This window comes from Aquarana catesbeiana, linkage group LG01 (assembly GCF_042186555.1).
Source record: "Aquarana catesbeiana isolate 2022-GZ linkage group LG01, ASM4218655v1, whole genome shotgun sequence".
Lineage (NCBI taxonomy): Eukaryota > Metazoa > Chordata > Amphibia > Anura > Ranidae > Aquarana > Aquarana catesbeiana.
Genome location: NC_133324.1, coordinates 855,530,680 through 855,549,262, shown reverse-complemented (window position 1 = coordinate 855,549,262; position 18,583 = coordinate 855,530,680). Strand labels below are relative to the sequence as shown.

The window sequence follows — 18,583 nt, the reverse complement described above, 5'->3', positions numbered from 1 at the left end:
GGCTTTTTGCCAAGAGGAATGGGCAGCTTTACCATCTGAGAAGATAAAGAGCATCATCCACAAAATATTTCAAGCTGTCATTGATGTTAAAGGGGGCAATATACGGTATTAAACTGGGGTATGTAAAGTTTTTTGATCAGGGTCATTTGGGTAGTTTCTATTGTCATTATTATGATTTTAAAAAGAGTAAACACAGTTGATTTATAATAAATGGCTTCAGCCAAACACGAACCATAAGTGAAAGAAAAGTTTTTGTGTTATCATTCATATTCTGTGAAAAATGGCCAAGAAATCATAAATGTTGCCAGGGTATGTAAACTTATGAGCACAACTGTATACACTTTGAATGTATAATAGTAATAAGAATTGTAAATGGTGACTGGTTTGCTATGCAAAGCACAGTATATATATTTAAAGTCACACTAAACCCTAACCCCAAAATAAAATACATGCAATATGTTTAAATATAAGTAGAATGTACTTTCTAACACTCTCTTCCTTTTGTTTAATCTCTGCAAACTTTTCTCTGCTGTTCTCAGGCTTCCTGTTCTAGGGTGGCTATGTTTGTTCTCCTTGCCCCCCTTATGTATATGAATGTAGCTACTCTATTCCAAAATGGACTACGTTTGGGCCAGACAAATTCACGCTATGGAAATTGTAGTACACATGTGACCAGAAATAATGAATAATGGCACTGCTCACTGTACACCAGTAGCTGTGAGGTGCATCAGTGCAGGATATGGAGCATGCACAGGACAAAAAAAGCCCAAAAAACAATGGTATTAGACTAAAAAAAAAAAAAAAAAATGGTATAATTGATATTTTATTAAAAAAAAAAAAAACTATTTTAGTGTCCCTTTTTATATGTGAATGTACAGTATGTTAAGTTCTGAATAAATTGTCAGCACTATATAAATACCAGGGATAAAAAAAATAGTAAACCGTTGTGTTAGATGAATTAAAAGACTGTATATTTCCCAGGTAAAATGTTATGTTTTTTCTCTATTACATCTAGAGAGAATTTTTTGGGGAACTTAATTTAAACACAGGTCAGCTAGGAGTGGATGACTCTACGCCGGTCCCACCAGGTAGGTCCCTTGCCTTTGATTTTCAATGATAAATCTCTTAGAACTTTTCAAATTGTCACATTTGGTGCCAAGGAATACAGCTGCACAGGTTGCAAATTCACTGTTAACCTTTTGCAGAGACTTCTCTGAATGAGGGGCAACCTGATTTGTGACTAATTGTGCCACTAATTTGCTTGATGGCTCCTAGAATATTATAATACATAGAAAGTACCAGCAACACAGGAGTTGTAGCATTGTGTTATGTTAAAAGCAGCATATTGCTTTCATGAGCTATCAGCCGTCCCCATTAATTTCAATAGTAATGCTCCCTTAACTTCACCTTTAACATTTACAGGGTGTTAGTAAAGCATTTATAAAGTGTTAACGTGGTGCTGAGGGAGGAGCAGTGGAGGTTCCTCTATCCCAGAATGCACTGGGAAATAAAATAGAACTAGGACAGAGTAGCTCCAGCCCCTTCCTGTTTGTACAGGAAGTGGCAAGCAAAAGCATCAAGCCTGCCAGAAATACTCACAGCGCCAGGAAGGAGCAGAGGTATTGAGCATTATTGCCTGTGGCAAAGCTTTTTGTGTCAGCAAGGTAAAGGTGCCAGCAAGAGTCAGTGCTAGCAATATCAATGCCAGCTTGTATTTTTCTGCTGGGTGATTCTTTCCATGATCATCTTGAGCTGCACATAGCCAAGTGTCAAATAAATCAAAGTATACAAATCCATCTTGCACAGAAATGCCTGCTATCACACCACAACCTAACCATGCCTCAAAGCAGATCATTTTCTCTACAACACTTTCCCTTTAAGCACTTCCCATTAGAAAAACTACACTTTCATGGGCATTTAACAATCATTCTTGATTGATTCTTGTAAGTGAGCAGTTACCTCCTGTTTAGATGAAGTGAAAAACCTTGTAGTCAAGTTTTTTGTTTTTTTTTTTGGAAATTGCCACTTCTTTATGTTTATGCAACACTGGTTGTGGTGTGATGTCTCTGTCTTCCATATCTAGATGAAATTATGCTGATCACTACAAGAGTTAAAAAAATAGTGGCTTTCTGCAGAACCTTGTGTATTCAGAGTATATATCCATCACAGAACACTTTTTTTCTCTTAGATTTTCCCTCGCACTCTGTTCTGGTTGACCATGGTTTAACCAGACACGGGTATAGACATAGGCATAAAAAGCTGGCAGACACTTTAGCCTTCCCAAATATGACCAAAAATAAAATTAAAGTTTTTATCTCTGGTAAACAGACAGGACAGTTAGTGAGCAGAGCATCCGTTAGCAGGAAAAATAAAACTTTCTAATGCTTACACTTTCTATCCAAAACATTCAGAGAAATTCAGAAACAGCTGGGTTATATCACTACCTACAGGTGGTTGGGACACTGGCAAAAAGAAAAATTATAAGCCAGCCCATGTATAGCCTGTCCTTTCCCCAGCATGCCTCAATTTATGCTAGTGTCCTAGGAGGTTGGATGCCTTTTGTTGAGCTCTGCAGAAAAGTACATTTTTTTTTTCTTTATTTGTTTGCTAACCTTTCTTGGTTTGAAGTTTTTTTTCTCAGTGACTACAGTTAAGATTCTTTGCTACACTGCTGCTTGAGCTAGTTTCTGATCCACAGCCTTTTGAGTATGTTTCTCGAGAGCCCTTCATCAGTGCTATTCTTAGCAGTATATCTAAATTCCTGTCCCTTGCTCCACAATAATGTATACTTCCCTAGACTAGAGCAGGTCAGGACATTCTAAAAACTGATGTTTTGTGATTAAAGTAGGACAGGACCTGCTTCTGCAGACTTTATTTGTCAGTCTCCACAGACACCTCCAGATGGATAGTTTTACAGTCTCCTGGTGTTCTCTTGCATCGGTTTAGGTTTGTCGTATACTCTGCATTACTTTGTAGGGTGCCTCTTCTGCACCCTACCACCTTTTTCAGTCAGGTTGAATTCAGGATTGAGTCCTTTGCCTGTCACAGGGGTGACTTTGTTATCCTCTTGGGATAATACGTGGTGGTGCTTTCTCACATTCCTGAATATCTTGCTTGCAAAATTTAGTTTCCAGGCTAGGCATGCTGATTCCTATTATGGAAACTTCCATTCCCAAATCATAAGAATTGGAGATGTAAGGCCTGGCCCTTCACATGTAGACTGTCCGGTCTTCCCTTGTGGGTCTGTTTGTGTCCAAGGTACAGTAGCTCCTGAGGACTTGTCCTAGTGTTTTTTGTGTTGGCCACATCATGTTCTGTGTTTTTTTTTTTTTATCAGGTATTTATGTTGTTCCACTTGCTTTTGGTTTCACAGCCTCTTGTTGGTGAGGCTCAGTGTTCCTTGGAGTGGAGTCATTCCTCTTGGCAGCAATTCCTTTGTACTGCTATTGAGCATCTGGTTTATCCTCTGTGGCCTTCCTTTGGTCATTGGCAGTTTCCCTGTCCTGCAAAGGGGTTTGTTCACATCTTGCTCAGATTCAGTATTGGTCCTTCAGGTAGTTCTGAATTGCAGACAGCTTACAGTTCTATTTTATGGACCTGTTGTGGCTGTTGCACAACTCACAGTTGGACTGTTTTTGGGTATCATAATGGCTTTTGAATTCACATGTTCCTCAATAGATAAGAAACGGGAAAAGAAAGTATTGAAATTCATTGAGGGGCACAGGTCCCACCCCTATGGGGTTTTTTTTCTTGCCCTTGGTACTGCTTTTTTACAAAACGGAGGCATGCTGGGTAGAGAAGGGGCTATATGGGAGGTAGCTTATAATTTTTCTTTTTGTCGGTGTCCCATCCTCCTGTAGGCTGTGGTATAACTCAACTGTTCCTGAACTCTTGTGTCCCTCAATGGACTTTAAGTAAAAGATTTTATGGAAAGTACAAAAATATTTTTTTTTATTTCTTTTAATTTTTTTTTATATGTAAACTATAAGTATAAGTATTTGAATCTGACTTATCAGCCTCTTGCAATCCCTGTACAACAGAGCACTGATTGGCTCCTTGTGCTGCTTCTCCCTTTTCCAGTCTACTCATGTGCTAACATAAAGCATGCTAATAGGAGGAGAGATCAGACAGATGAGCTTATTAGTCTGCTGCTTCTCCTTTCACTGACCACTCACAGAACTGGGGAGGGACAAGACCTGTAAATGTTACTTAACTGGCAGACAGGGCTGTGCTGTGTGTAAGAGCTGTGGAAGTTTTTGGACTGGGTGACTAGAAATACAAATCCTATGACAGATAAAAGAGTTATATATTTATACTATCTGTATTTAGCTGTTTCTGAAGTTCAGTTTTAAAATGTAATTACAAGTGTGAAAGTGTTTTGTTGATCCGCAGCTCCTCAGGGTTTTCCTTTTATGATATCTATTAAGCCAAGAGGATTTCCTTTGTACCAATGTTATAGAAAAAAAAATCAGCAGTAAATTTGGTGACATGTTGGTTTAATTGTTGATTACAGATGAGTTTTATACAGAATGTAATGAGAGACCCAAATGTAATTACATTTTTATTGCTTTGATTTTAAGAATTGTTTGAACATGAACACTTCCGCATTGGAAAGAAAAGTAAGTAATGTTCATTGCTTTGTCCTTTGTCTCCTGGGTATTTTGCTACATTTATTTGCAAAGTTTTATATATAAACTGCTGCTTCTAATATCTGTAATAAGAAACCAGCAAATTAAATGAAAGAAATAAAGCACACTACTGACAATTGAAGGATCAGCAGAGAGCCATCAGATTATATTCACTTTTGTAGTTAATGCATATGTCCTGGGGTGAAACTTAATTTATTTTGCAGTTTGCAAAGTTTTTAGTTAATCTTTTAATTGCTGTTCTTATTACCAGTCATATTATGTCTTCATGTATTCATAGAATATTGTCACATCTAAGACAGTTTGACCTTTTTTAACGCCGCATGTCATCTGTAGTGACATCTCCTTTATGACAGCTGTTGGTGGGGAGGGAGATTGTACAATTGTACTGTGTTTTTTTTCATTATGATTCTCAATAATAAAGCACAATTAAAGCCTATAATATTAAAAGTCCATTGACTGACCAAATATATCAACCTATATGATCTAGTTTGTCATAGGCAAATACTGAGCCACTGAACAAGGACAAGTTTGCAGATCTGTTTTTTCTGATCTGCATACTTGTTAATGGTTAGTGACCTAAAAGGTATTAAGACTGGTGGGTCAGCACAATAGTCATTCAATTTTCATTTCCAGGAGAATGTAAGCAATGGCAGCACCCATATTAAAGTCATTATGGGTTCACTGTTGTTAAAGTTCTTAAATGTGTTCAGACAGTACCTGACTCTGCCTTGCTTTCAGGATCCTTCTGTAATCATCTACACATCAGCATCCAGACTAGGAGAGAAAGCTAGTCTGGCTTTTTTGCTTTGCACAGGGCTTTGAATCTAACACATGGAGTCTTCTAACTGAATACGTGATTGCAGAGATGACCTCATAAGAGAGCTGCTGGTCTCTCATAATCAAGTCATAGACTTGATCAAGCTGCATTGCCTTGACTGCATTGGTGAAAAGTAAAAGGACCTTTTATAGTGTCTGGCAGGAAGGTTCAGTTAGAAAACTAGCTGGACAAAATAACACATTTTTGACAGGTAAGACATACAGTACACTAAATTGTCAAAAGTATTGCGACGCCTGCCTGTACATGAACTTTAATGGCATCCCAGTCTTAATCCGTAGGGTTCAATATTGAGTTGGCCAAGCCTTTGCAGCTGTAACAGCTTCAACTCTTCTGTAAAGACTGTCCACAAGGTTTAGGAGTGTGTCCAAGGCAATAAATAGATAAAATATATACACTATATTGTCAAAAGTATTGTGACGCCTACCCTTACACGCAGATGAATTTTGATGACATCCCAGTCTTAATCCGTAGGGTTCAATATTGAGTCGGTCCACCCTTTGCAGCTATCAATTCTTCTGGGAAGGCTGTCCACAAGGTTTAGAAGTATGTCTATGGGAATGTTTGACCACTCTTCCAGAAACGCACTTGTGAGGTCAGGCACTGATGTTGGACCAGAAGGCCTGGCTCACAGTATCCTCTCTAATTCATCCCAAAAGTGTTCTGTCCGGTTGAGGTCAGGACTCTGTGCAGGGCCAGTCAATTCCTCCACCCCAAACTTGCTCATCTATGTCTTTATGGATCTTGCTTTGTGCACTGGTCCAAATCGTTTGGTGGAGGGGGAATTATGGTGTTGGGTTGTTTTTCAGGTATTGGGCTTGGCCAAGGGAACTCTTAAGGTCTCAGCATACCAAGACATTTTGGACAATTTCATGCTTCTTTGTGGGAACAGTTTGGGGAGGACCCCTTTCTGTTCCAATATGACTGCGCACCAGTGCCAAATGGTCAAACATTCCCATACTCACTCCTAAACCTTGTGGACAGCCTTCCCAGAAGAGTTGAAGCTGTTATAGCTGCAAAGGGTTGGGCCAGCTCTATATTGAAGACTGTGATGCTAGTAAAGTTCATGTGCTTGTAGAGGCAGGCATTGCAATATATATGAAAATACAGTGTATATGCATTTCCCACGTGTGGTAAGCTTATACTTTGTTTACAAATTTATTGCTAGAACTTGGGAAGCAGTGTGTATTTATTGCACATTGGATATGACCGATGTTGGATCTCTTATCCTAAGACCTATAATCCAGGCCATGAAAAAGGAAAAGGTTCACAATACACAATTACTTTGTTTTGTTTCTCTCAATTCTAGTCCTAGAAGAAAATGACAGTGCTGCAGCTCAGCAGTATGTGCGCCAAGGATGCCCAACAGCCCATCGTGGTGAATTATGGGCACTCATCCTCAATGTCTCAGACCAAACAGAGGTAAGACAGAAAGCATCCAGTCTGTTACAGGGATGAATGAAATTGAAAGGGGCTTCATCTGCAAAGATTGCTTTTGGAGTTGATTTATAACAAAGGGCTATTTGTTCCCAGTTATTCTCTACAATGCAAGTCCACACCATGGCCCATTCATAAATGCAGCAGAAAACACTTTGACAGGTCGCGTGACTAGGCTCTCCCCTCTACTTTATTTTTTCCATAGACTGTTTATTGTAGTCACTTCACAAGTCATAGATTATAGAAGAACGTATACAGGATATATGTCCAGCAGAACAAGTACAAATGGTAAGCTATAGCAGAAAGGGAGGCATGTCCTGTACAAAGCTGTGAAGTCATTTAATACATGACAACAGAACATCAAACTACAAAAGAACTAGATTCAATACAGGATTATACTGCCTTCCAAAAGGTTCCCCAAACCTGCAAAAAGCTACTACACTTATTCTCCCCCCTCATCAAACTGGATTTTCTGAAGACCCCTTATGCCCCCGTCAGGGCCCCGCGGGTATCACCTCACAGCTATAATACCCAGCTGCCTAAGGTATGGTCATAATTATAAGGGAGGAAAAGGGGACCATAGAACACACCTGTCCCCACCAGGGGAATTGGCCCTCCAAAAGGGAGTATTAAGGCAATATGAGAAGGAACCCACCTTTTGACCTTCCTGGGCCACATTGGAAAAAGAAGAATTGTCTTGGGCCACATATAAAATACACTAACAATAAGGATAGTTAATGAACAGAAAAAGTTGGGCAGTTCACAAGTAAATGATCACTGATATAGATAATGTATCTATCTGAGTAATAAAACTTCATTTTTTTTTTTTTAAATTCTAAAAGTAAAAGACGTCAACAAAAAACTGGTGTGATATTTGACACTGTTTTTGATCAACTAATGCATCAATATCTTGTTCGATGGATGTAGTAGCAATTCTCAATGACTTTTCTAGGTGCTCATCAGATATTTTGGTTCTAATTTTGCCCTTTGTGTGCTTTATCATTAATAAAAAGTTGCTCACAAAAGTAGGTGCTGTGGAAAACTGATGACATGAAAAAGGCGTGATTGTGAAGAGGTGTTAGATTTTTCTGTGGGAAGATAAAACGTTTAAAAGTCCAGTAAAGAGACACTGCCATTTTTTTCTTCGGCCGCATGTGTTCACTAAGTGTGCATTTTTACAAAAAATTCCCCCAAAAAATCAGCATTTTTAGGTAGTTTTGCGGTTCTATACTGGGCCACATTCATAGCTTTCTTGAGCCACATGCAGCACATGGGCCACAGGTTGGACATCTCCGTTTTACAGGAACAGAAAACAAAGGGAACAAGGGGGGGGGGGGGGTAAGGGAAGAAATGAGGGGGAAAGAAAAAAAAAAAGTGGGGGGGAGGGGGCCAGGTAGAAGAAGGAAGGAGAAAAGGGAGCAAGGGTGAAGTGAGGTTAGAGGGGGATAGAGGAAGGAGAAAAGACCCATCAGGTGAGCAAGGACCTTAATACTGGTTCTCCCTCCCACAACCTATCCTCCAAAATACTCCCAGCCATTCCATCAGCTATGCCCCGTAGTAAATATAGGCTCTCCATTTCGCGAGCATACCATAGCACTATCTCACCCACAAATTGTGTCCTATTCTGGACAATACAATAGGTCTCCTCCAAATGTTTCTTGGAAATCTATGGGAAGGAGCCCAGGTCCAGGTGAACAAAAGACTGCTCTATTCCTACCCAGGCCTTTAGGCGACTGTGAATCCTCCAGTCAACCACTCTAGTCAATTGAACCCCCCAATGGTATCTCTTCAGAACTGGTTATCCAATCCTTCCTTTAGACTTGAGTCGGATTAGCCGTTCCCAGCTAATCCATGGTGCTGCTGCCATCCAGAGGAATGTATTTTATAAGAAGAGATGAATGCTGCGGGCAAATAGATCAGGATGGTCTGTTATTTGCATAATATCTGTGATAGGACCGTCTATTTTATTTTTTAACAGAAACGTTTTTATTAAATATCAAAAGTCATATAAAACATAGAACGAGTTTAAACATCTACGGCACAAAGACATGGTTGGTATATATCATAACCTCTAGTCATTGGTGCATCCAATATTCCACAATACACATCTACAGTGTCTTGAAAAAGTATTCATACCGCTTAAAATTTTCCACATTTTGTCATGTTCCAACCAAAAATGTAAATGTATTTTATTGGGATTTTATGTGATAGACCAACACAAAGTGGCACATAAATAAGTGGGGCATGCATTTGTATTCAGCCCCTCTGAGTCAATACTTTGTAGAACCACCTTTTGTTGCAATTACAGTTGCAAGTCTTTTTGGGGATGTCTTTACCAGCTTTGCACATCTGAAAATGTTTCCCATTCTTCTTTGCAAAATAACCTGAAGCTCTGTCAGATTGGATGGAGAGTGTCTGTGAACAGCAATTTTCAGGTCTTGCCACAGATTCTCAATTGGATTTAGGTCTGGACTTTGACTGGGCTATTCGCATGAATATATTTTATTTTATTTTTTTCATTTTTTGTACAAAGGTATACTTACACTTCAGGTGACTTACAGTGGTTTTTTGGTGTGCAAGAGATTATTCAAAGTTAATGTAAAGCAGATTTAGGTTAATTATGGGATTGGCATATAAATCAGCAGTTGTTGAAAAGTTTATTTTCTTCATTGTAATATATCAGGCCGTTCTTTTGAATCAAACCAAACATATATAGCTCTAGCGCAATACTAAGTAAGCTGTTCCTACTTTTTTAAGAGAGTGTATTTAATTATACATATTAAAGGGAGTAGACTGATCTAAACTGTTGTGTAATTTTGGGTAATATTTGGGTAATATTGTGTTAACATTGTTTCTATGTATGGAAATATTCTGTATGTGTACAAAGGGCACTCATATTTCATCTTTACATGTAAAAGTTCTGCTTCTAGTGTTAGCACACATACTAAAAAATGATTGTGCTTTATTGCTTCCTTTTACAATGCAAGTCTATGGGGTTAACCACTTACCCAATGGGCACTTAAACCCCCTTCCTAACCAGACCAATTCTCAGCTTTTAGTGCTGTCATATTTTGAATGACAATTACTCATGCAACACTGTTCCTTATATGACATTTTTGTCCTTTTTTCACACAAATATAGCTTTCTTTTGGTGGTATTTAATCACTGCTGAGTTTTTTATTTTTTGTGCTATAAATAAAAAATACCGAAAATTCTGTAAAAAAAAATGCCCTTTTCTTAGTTTCTGTTATAAAATTTAGCAAATTAGTAATTTTTCTTCATACATTTTGGGCAAAATGTATACTGCTACATATCTTTGGTAAAAATAACCCAAATAAGTGCATATTATTTGGTCTTTGTGAAAGTTATAGAGTCTACAAGCTATGGTGCCAATCACTTAAAACATTTTTTTCTTTTATATTCCCCACAAAATTGTCATATTAACAGGTTATTTCTCACACACAGCATATGCATACCACAGATTACACCCCAAAACACATTATACTACTCCTCCTGAGTATGGCGATACCACATGTGGTGAGACTTTTACACAGCGTGGCCACATACAGAGGCCCACCATGCAGGGAGCACCATCAGGCGTTCTAGGAACATAAATTATGCATATAATTTCTTGACCTCTTGCACTTTTGAAGGCCCTGGAGCACCAGGACAATGAAAATGCCCAAAAAATGACCCCATTTTGGAAAGAAAACTTTTGAACAAGTCATTTTTTCCCCACAAGTTTTTGGAAAACGTGGAAAGAAAATGAAAACGCATTTTTTTTTTTTTTTTACACAAAGTTGTCCATTTATAGAATATTCCTAACAAGTAGCATCTACATACCACAAGTTACACCCCAAAATAGATTCTTCTACTCCTGAGTACGGCGATACCACATGTGTGAGACTTTTCCACAGCCTGGTCACATACAGAGGCCCAACATGCAGGGAGCACATCAGGTCAGGTGTTTTAGGGGCATAAATTTAAAATCTAATTTGACTACCTATTATACTTTTGTGAGGCACTGTAATGGCACTAATGGGCGCTGTAGTGGCATGGATGTGCAGGGATGAGAACTGATGTGGCATAAATGAGCCATGAATGAGGATGGCTGAGCCGTGGATAGGGATCGATGAGCTGTGGATAGGGATGGATGAGCATGAATAAGGATAGCTGAGTATCCCTGGGCATGGATGGGGATGGCTGAGCATGGATGGGGATGGCTGAGCATGGATGGATGGATGCGTGCAGGAATTGGCACAGAGCAGCGCTGTGGGCACTACAGATCCAGCCCACAGTGCTGCTGCAACCGATCTCTCCCCCACTCCTCTCACACTGTACTGATCGGTACGGAGAGGGGAAGAGTTAAGCCGGGCATGCGGTAAATGGCCGCTGTCATCAGCCATTTACCATGATGCGGTCACGGATATTCCTGGGTGCGCGGATCTGGGAGGACATCATAGTGCACCCTCCCAGAGTTATTAAGATGCGCTGTAGCAGTCTTTCTGCTATGGTGCGGTTGTGTAAGAGTTTGTAAACCCTCGTTTTTTTTCTTTTTAAAATAACAAACAAACAAATAATAACAAAGTTTTGCACAGTGTGGCCCCGATCATTGTCTTTTGGGGTCCCCCGGTGGCTCTAGCAGCTCCTCCTCACATCGGTAAACTCCCTGGGAGAAGCGCTTTCCCGGGGGTTGCCTTGCGGGCGCGCTCCCGAGTCCAGCATTTGTGTCTATAGACACAAAATGCCGGACTCGGCCCCGCGCCCCGGCGACCGTGTCATTGGATTTGATTGACAGCAGCGGGAGCCAATGGCTGCACTACTATCAGTCTATCCAATCAAGAGCCGAGAATCCGGGCAGAGGGGAAGAGTGCGTCTCTGCCGAGGGAACGAAGGGCTCAGGTGAGTAAAATGGGGGAGCTGGGGGGCCAGTCACTGTCAGAAGTTTTTTCACCTTAATGCATAGGATGCATTAAGGTGAAAAAACACTAAGGTTTACAACCCTTTTAAGTGGTTCATTTACTAAAACTGAAGAGTGCAAAATTTGGGGCAGCTCTGCATATAAATCAAACAAATTCCTGGTTTTTATTGAATGTTTCCTTAAAGTATATATGTAAGCCTTAAAATTTTTTTTTTTTTTTTTTTATTTGCTCCCTTTTGGTCCGCTAAATTTACCATTATGACATATCTGTGCATAAAATGCAAAAAAAATGTGTTGACCCTTACAGAAAGCCAGTGCTGTCCTATGCAATCTCCAGTGTTATCTCGCGTTTATTTTTCCTGCTTAGTTCTCTCTGTGGACTACAGAGTACCATCCTCATGTTATGGAGATGAGGAAAGTGATAGTGATTCTGTAGTCCCAACATGCTTCCTGTCGAAGAGAGACAACATTACCCTGATTTAGCTACAGTATAGTGAATGAGCATTGTCACCTTAGGACAGGAAGTGCATTACTAGTAGGATCACCAGATAAAAATAAACAGAAAAGCTTGGGAAATTAATTGTAATGCAGCCACCACATATAATGACTAAAGCCCCATATACACTATCAGATTTTCTGCTGAGTTTTTCCTTAAGATTTACCAAAACCACATAGTGCAAGGGCCTGCCTGATTGCATACACATTGAAACTCCTAAGGTTTGACCTCATATTATATGGTTTTGGTAAATCTGAAGGAAAAACTCAGCAGAAAATCTGATAGTGTGTATGGGGCTTAATAAGCTGCTATATTTATGTTTTTGTCTTTGATTTACATACACTTTAAGTACCAGAATTTGACCTGGTATCAAACCTTTGTAATCACCTATTGAGTAACTAAGAGGCTGGCAGTGTTTCTGCAGGCAATCACACTGACAGGGGAGCAAGCTGACAGGTGGAGAGAGCAAAGTGATGATAATATCAGTCTTCTACTGTCCCTTCACTGTCTAATCACTCTTCTGTTATCAGGTAGATGACCAGGCTGTATTTCCAATCTGCAGTAGAGAAATGTCAGATTATCTTGTTTTGCTGTCTGGCAGGGCTGTATACATTTTAGGTCTAAATTGAAAGAAATACAGATCTATTGGCAAGTAAAACAGCCAGTTCTGTCTGAAAAATGCAGACAGACTGGCATGAACACTTTGCTGTGTGTAGTGTCAAATTGATGTCCCATGTCTTCTTCCAAAGATAGGAAAGTGGCTAAACTGTATGAGCGATTTCACTAAATGTTTCATTTTGCATATTATTATTAAGACCAGTGTGGAGAATGCAAGGGCACATGACATTTCTTTTAGTTCATCCCATACTTTGGGAACATGTCTGCACTGGAGGTCCACAGCAGGATATCACTGGCTCATTAATTACTTCACTAGCAGACTAGTACAAAATGCCCAGTAGCTTGTTCTGCCAATATGTTATCTTCAGAATGTCTCTCAGGGCTAATTTAATAATCAGCTGGAACCATCGCTTAACTCCGGCAACTTTTATTGTCATGTTGTTCCAGCATTAATTGATTCTCAAAAGGATAACGACTTGTAATGCAGAGGAAAGAATGATTATACCACAGTTATTAAATCTTTGTCTCATCACTCACAACCATGTAAAAATGCCTGTCCTGATTCTAGGGCTGAAACAACTAAGCGATTAATCGACAACCAATCGATTATGAAATTAATCGATTACTATTTTCATAATCGATTAATCAGCCAATAACATAATGGGGTTAAAAAAAACCTAAAATGAGCCCTTTATAGTACAAAAAGAGCAAATAATCGCTACTGTAAAAATTACTTTCACAGTTCTACAGTAAAAAAATGAACCCCTTACAGTAGTGATTATCTGCTTTTTTTTTGTACTATAAAGGGCTACTTTTAGTTTTTTTAACCCCATTATGTTACTAAATGTCTTAGACCTGGTTCACATCTATGTGTTTTTTGGTGCTTTTTGCAGAAACGCACCACAGTTCATTTACATGGTTTCCTATGGGACACGTTCACATCTATGCTTTTTTCAGCCGCTGGTATTTGGAAAGTGTCAGGGACCTTTTTTTAATGCAAAACGGTGCTTTTTTGGTTCAATATACTTCAATGGAGAAGCTGCAGAAAAGCATGTAATGCGTTTTTGCAGCAATTTGTGTTTTTTAAGCTGCACAACAACAAATTGGCCAAAAAAAAAGCAAAAACGCAAATCGCAAAAAAAAAAACGTGCGCAAAAATCAAAACCCACAGCAAAAAGCACTGCAGAAACAGATCAAAAGCAAACTACATAGGTGTGTACCGAGCCTTATGCTGGCCTCACGGATCAATTTTCAGACAAGAATATTCAGACGAAAAATCTTTGTACATTCACTGAATGAAAGAATGTTGTTTGAAATTTTCACTTCTCTTTAACATTCTGTTTTTAAAACTAATGTAATTTCTGAACGAAAACCACATACACTGTCTGAAAATTCCTTTGACCAAGAAGTTTTCTATTATTTCCAAATTTTCCCATCACCGTGGTTGAAAATGAACGTCGATTTGACCCCACTAACGATTAGAAAATCAAACAAACGTTCTTAAAATGACATTTTTTTTGAAGGAAGAAGATATTGTTTTGTTTTTTAAATAAAAAAATTTGATCTGAGTCTGATGACATTTACCAGATTCACCCTTTAATAGTGTATACAGTATATATCCTCTAATAGTATATACAGTATCTATCTCCTCTGATGGTATATACAGTATATCTCTTCTGTCTGTTATTCTCAGCGTGGATTAGAGATTTTGCTCCCTAACCATATACAGGGGGTCCCCTACTTACAAACATCCGACTTACAAACGACTCCTACTTACAAACGGAGGGAGACAACAGGAAGTGAGAGGAAATCTCCCCCTAGTAAGGGAACTTCACTCCTGTAAGAGCTATTATGGGGAAAGGGTACCTTCACTGATGCTTTATCACCAAGGCTTGTTTCCACAACAACCCAAAATTTTAAAATCCAATTGTCATTGGGACAGAAAGTGAAGTGAAATCTTCTGAACAGGGGCACACACAGCAAAACAAATGTTACAGGGGTGTTAACCCTTCGCTATGCTATCCAAAAAGCTTAAAAATAGATTTTTCGGCTGGAGCTACACTTAAAAAATGTACCTGTTCCGACTTGCAAACAGATTCAACTTAAGAACAAACCTACAGTCCCTAACTTGTTTGTAACCCGGGGACCCCCTGTAGTTGGTTATTTATATTAACCACTGCACAAAGATATTTAAGAATAAATTTCCGATTTTAAAACTTTACATATTAACTAAATTATATACTCCACAATATTTTTTAAGGTTATTAATCAAAACAATAATCGGCCAACTAATCGATTATGAAAATAATTGATAATTGCAGCCCTACCTGATTCCCACTGTAGGCCGGGACTTGTGTTTTCTGTGATCAGCAGTATGTTTCTTTAGAAACCTGGTTAAAAAGGAATTTATAGTGATTTTAAAGTGTGTGCACAGGTTTAGTTATTGTACGGTTTACCTGAACATAACTTTTCTTCGTGAATTTTATATGTTTGTTTTACAAGTGTTTGGATTATCCCTCTACTGGCTCTCTGTATGTCAGTGAAGTCAGCAACTTTGCTGAACATATTATGCAATAAGGCTTCATTCACATGGGCTCACACAGCGTACATCCGTGTGAAGGGCCACATTTGCCTGCATGGGATGCACAAGTGTTCTGTGCATCTGCGTGCACACAGTTCCATTCATGTCTACTAGGACTCAGTAGATTCACCAACACAGCTGCTGCTCCCAATTTTACATTGGTGTGGGTACGTGTCCCCGAAACCACACTGTCTGCGATCAGGAACACGCATCCACGCGGATGCCAAATTGGGAGCAGAGGTTGTGTCCCAATAGACATGAATGGGATTGTTTGCCCAAGGATGCACGGAACCCCTGTGCATCTTTTGCAGGCAAACTGGGCCTCTCGTATCAATGTACATATAAGTACGCCCGTGTAAAAGAGGCCTAAAAGTCAGTTACAGCACTAAGGAGAGGGAATTGTTCAGTCATGCTGAACAGACCGTAGATTACCGTGAACCAATACAAGCAACTAATTCTCTCTATTTTGAGTATTATGTATGATAATTGGGTTGTTTCTATATCCTGGACAGGTTAGGAGCCCCTCGATCAATTGAGGGGACTTTCTTCTCACAGAGTGCTTATTTTAGTTGAAAATTTCTCTGAAAGTGAGCCCATTCCTTTCCTTTGTTAAGTATAGGAAAGGACAACATGCTTAAATTTTTTTTTTTTTACTAAGATATTCTAATGGATTTCATGTCCCACGTGACACCTCCAGCATATCTAATTTCCATTTTGACATAGTCTTGTGGTACAGTTAATGAATATGGTCAAACATAAACAAAGTAATCAGTTTGCTTAGGTATAATAATATACCTTTTTGCCTGCTTGTCATAGGCAACAGATCTATGGGAGAAAGCGATTTTCTATTACATTATCCCTAGCACTAATACATTTGTGTATATGAAGCAAAAGAAATGAAACAAGTGTTTGTACTGAGATCTGCTGCATTAGGTAGCAGTAGCGCTGACAACATACACAGTCTGGGGAATTCATAAATGGTGTCATAGATGCTTTTTAGAATTTGGTTGGAGTGCAGCTCGAAAAATGGCGGTGCTTGTGCCTGATTTATGTACCTGTAAAAGTCAGGTACACAGATCTGTCAATGCCATCACTGATGGACCCTCTTTCCTTAGTGTACTCGCTCCCCCGGCCACTGCACCAAACTGGTGGACAGAGCCTGATGGGGAACTGAGAGACTTTACTTTTGATTGAGAGCAGATGACAGTGGATGGAGCTATAATTTCGGAATACACCCACTGCGGTGCACTGTCAATCACAGACAAAGCAAACCTCTTGGTGAACTAGTCTCCGAGTTCCCCATCAGGCTCTGCCCATCCAACAGGTGCATTAGCTGTGAATTTGAGTTGTTGAGTTGGTCGGAACCCAGTGGGAAACTGAGACTAATTCCCTATCAGGTCTGCTTTGCCTGTAATTGACAGCAGATGGCAGTGGACAGATTCCAAAGCCACTCTTGGACTTCGTATCAGTTATGAATCCGCCCACTGCCATCCACTGTCGATCAAAGAGTCAGTTTAGTGTGACCTGCATCCTTGGTTGCTAGGACATGGAGGGCCTGCAATGATGTTATGTAAAATAAATTCAAACATATAAAGTAATGAACACACACAGCACACCCCTTCCCCTGTACGCACACTTTGAGTTAGTCCTACTTACCGCCGGTCTGATGTTAAGTCTTTCAAAATCTGTTCCAATCATAGTGACAGATTCTTAAAGTGGTGGTAGTAAGAAAAACCTGAATCTGACCCACGTGTCAGTACTTTTACCAAAGCTGGTATGAGGCTTTCATGAATTAGGGGCAGGCCACGGTGAAAGAAACATACTGTCTAAAAAGTGACATTATTGCTTTATTTTTATGTATTGTTTAAGTACAATGGCTGGTTATGCATTAGCTCTGTATCTACTGTTTAGTGAAGTGCTGCATTACTAAAATTATGCGGGTATGTTTTTTTTGTCTATTCTGGTGCATTGGCAGCTCATTCAGAGTTAATTGTATTTCTTGACACAATGCACATCAATTTCCAAAATGCTGCACATTATCACACATGTGGTAATGCAGTGCAGTGGAAATGGGTGTAAAGGGTCCCCAAGTCATGGAGGCTGGCACCTTATATGTAATCTGTTCTGTTGTCATCTGCATAAACGATGCCAACTTTGTGTTATGGGCACGTGACATAGATATGCCAATGTTAAAAGATCTGAGCTGAATGCCCCTAAAGCAGAACTAAAGTGCTGCATTAAAAAACTGGGAGCAGACAGAAACCTACCTGTCTGCTCAGTCTTCTTTGGAATTTACACTTAGCTGCACAGGCGTGGCTCATTTTACATTCCGGCACAGCACCCGTGTGTCGGAATGACTGCAATTTTGCGCATGCACAGGAGTGACAATGAAGATGGCTGCAGCCTGGCACCCGGAAGAAGCCTGGTAGAGGATGTTGGAGAGGGACATTGAGCTGTTGAAGGATAGGTAAGCATTGTGAAGTTTAGCTCCGCTTTAACTGGTATAGGTGAAAGTACACGTAAAGACACACAGCTGCCAGTCTATTTAATTCAACAAAAATCCTCCCATACCATTAGGCTGCTTTCACACTGGGGCGTTGGGGGCGTCGGCAGTAAAGCGCCGCTATTTCTTTATCGTACATCATGGGACACAGAGCCATAGTTATTAACTATATGGGTATATAGGCACCTTCAGGTGATGGACACTGGCACATCCAATACAGGAATTTCACTCCCTATATAACCCCTCCTACCAGGAGTACCTCAGTTTTTTCACCAGGTGTTGGTCATGAGTGAAGATGTGCTCTGAAGAGCTCCGCTGGAGGGATCCCTATTGGATTTAAACATCCTCCACTGACCGGATCCATCCAAAGTGCCACTGAGGCCAAGGTGGATGGTACCCGGGCCTCAGATAAGAAGAATGAGGTTTTGCCTGTAACGCCTCTCCTTGTAGGGCTGGACCCCGGGACCCAGTGCTTTTGTCATGCTCACATTACCTAAAGTTTTTTTCCTGGCGGGGTTGGTATACAGGTCCAAGGGAGTGGAA

At 39.8% G+C, this 18,583-nt stretch overlaps 1 protein-coding gene across 3 annotated transcripts in view; it reads left to right on the top strand.

Annotated features, from left to right (window-relative positions):
- TBC1D19 (TBC1 domain family member 19) overlaps positions 1 to 18,583 on the top strand; it is a 293,521-nt gene that overhangs the window by 100,358 nt on the left and 174,580 nt on the right. For all 3 annotated transcript variants that reach the window (XM_073609088.1, XM_073609081.1, XM_073609095.1), the window contains 3 exons: positions 1,016 to 1,088; positions 4,581 to 4,619; positions 6,794 to 6,906. In XM_073609088.1, coding sequence (XP_073465189.1) covers positions 1,016 to 1,088; positions 4,581 to 4,619; positions 6,794 to 6,906 — 225 coding nt within the window. The remainder of the gene's footprint in view (positions 1 to 1,015; positions 1,089 to 4,580; positions 4,620 to 6,793; positions 6,907 to 18,583) is intronic.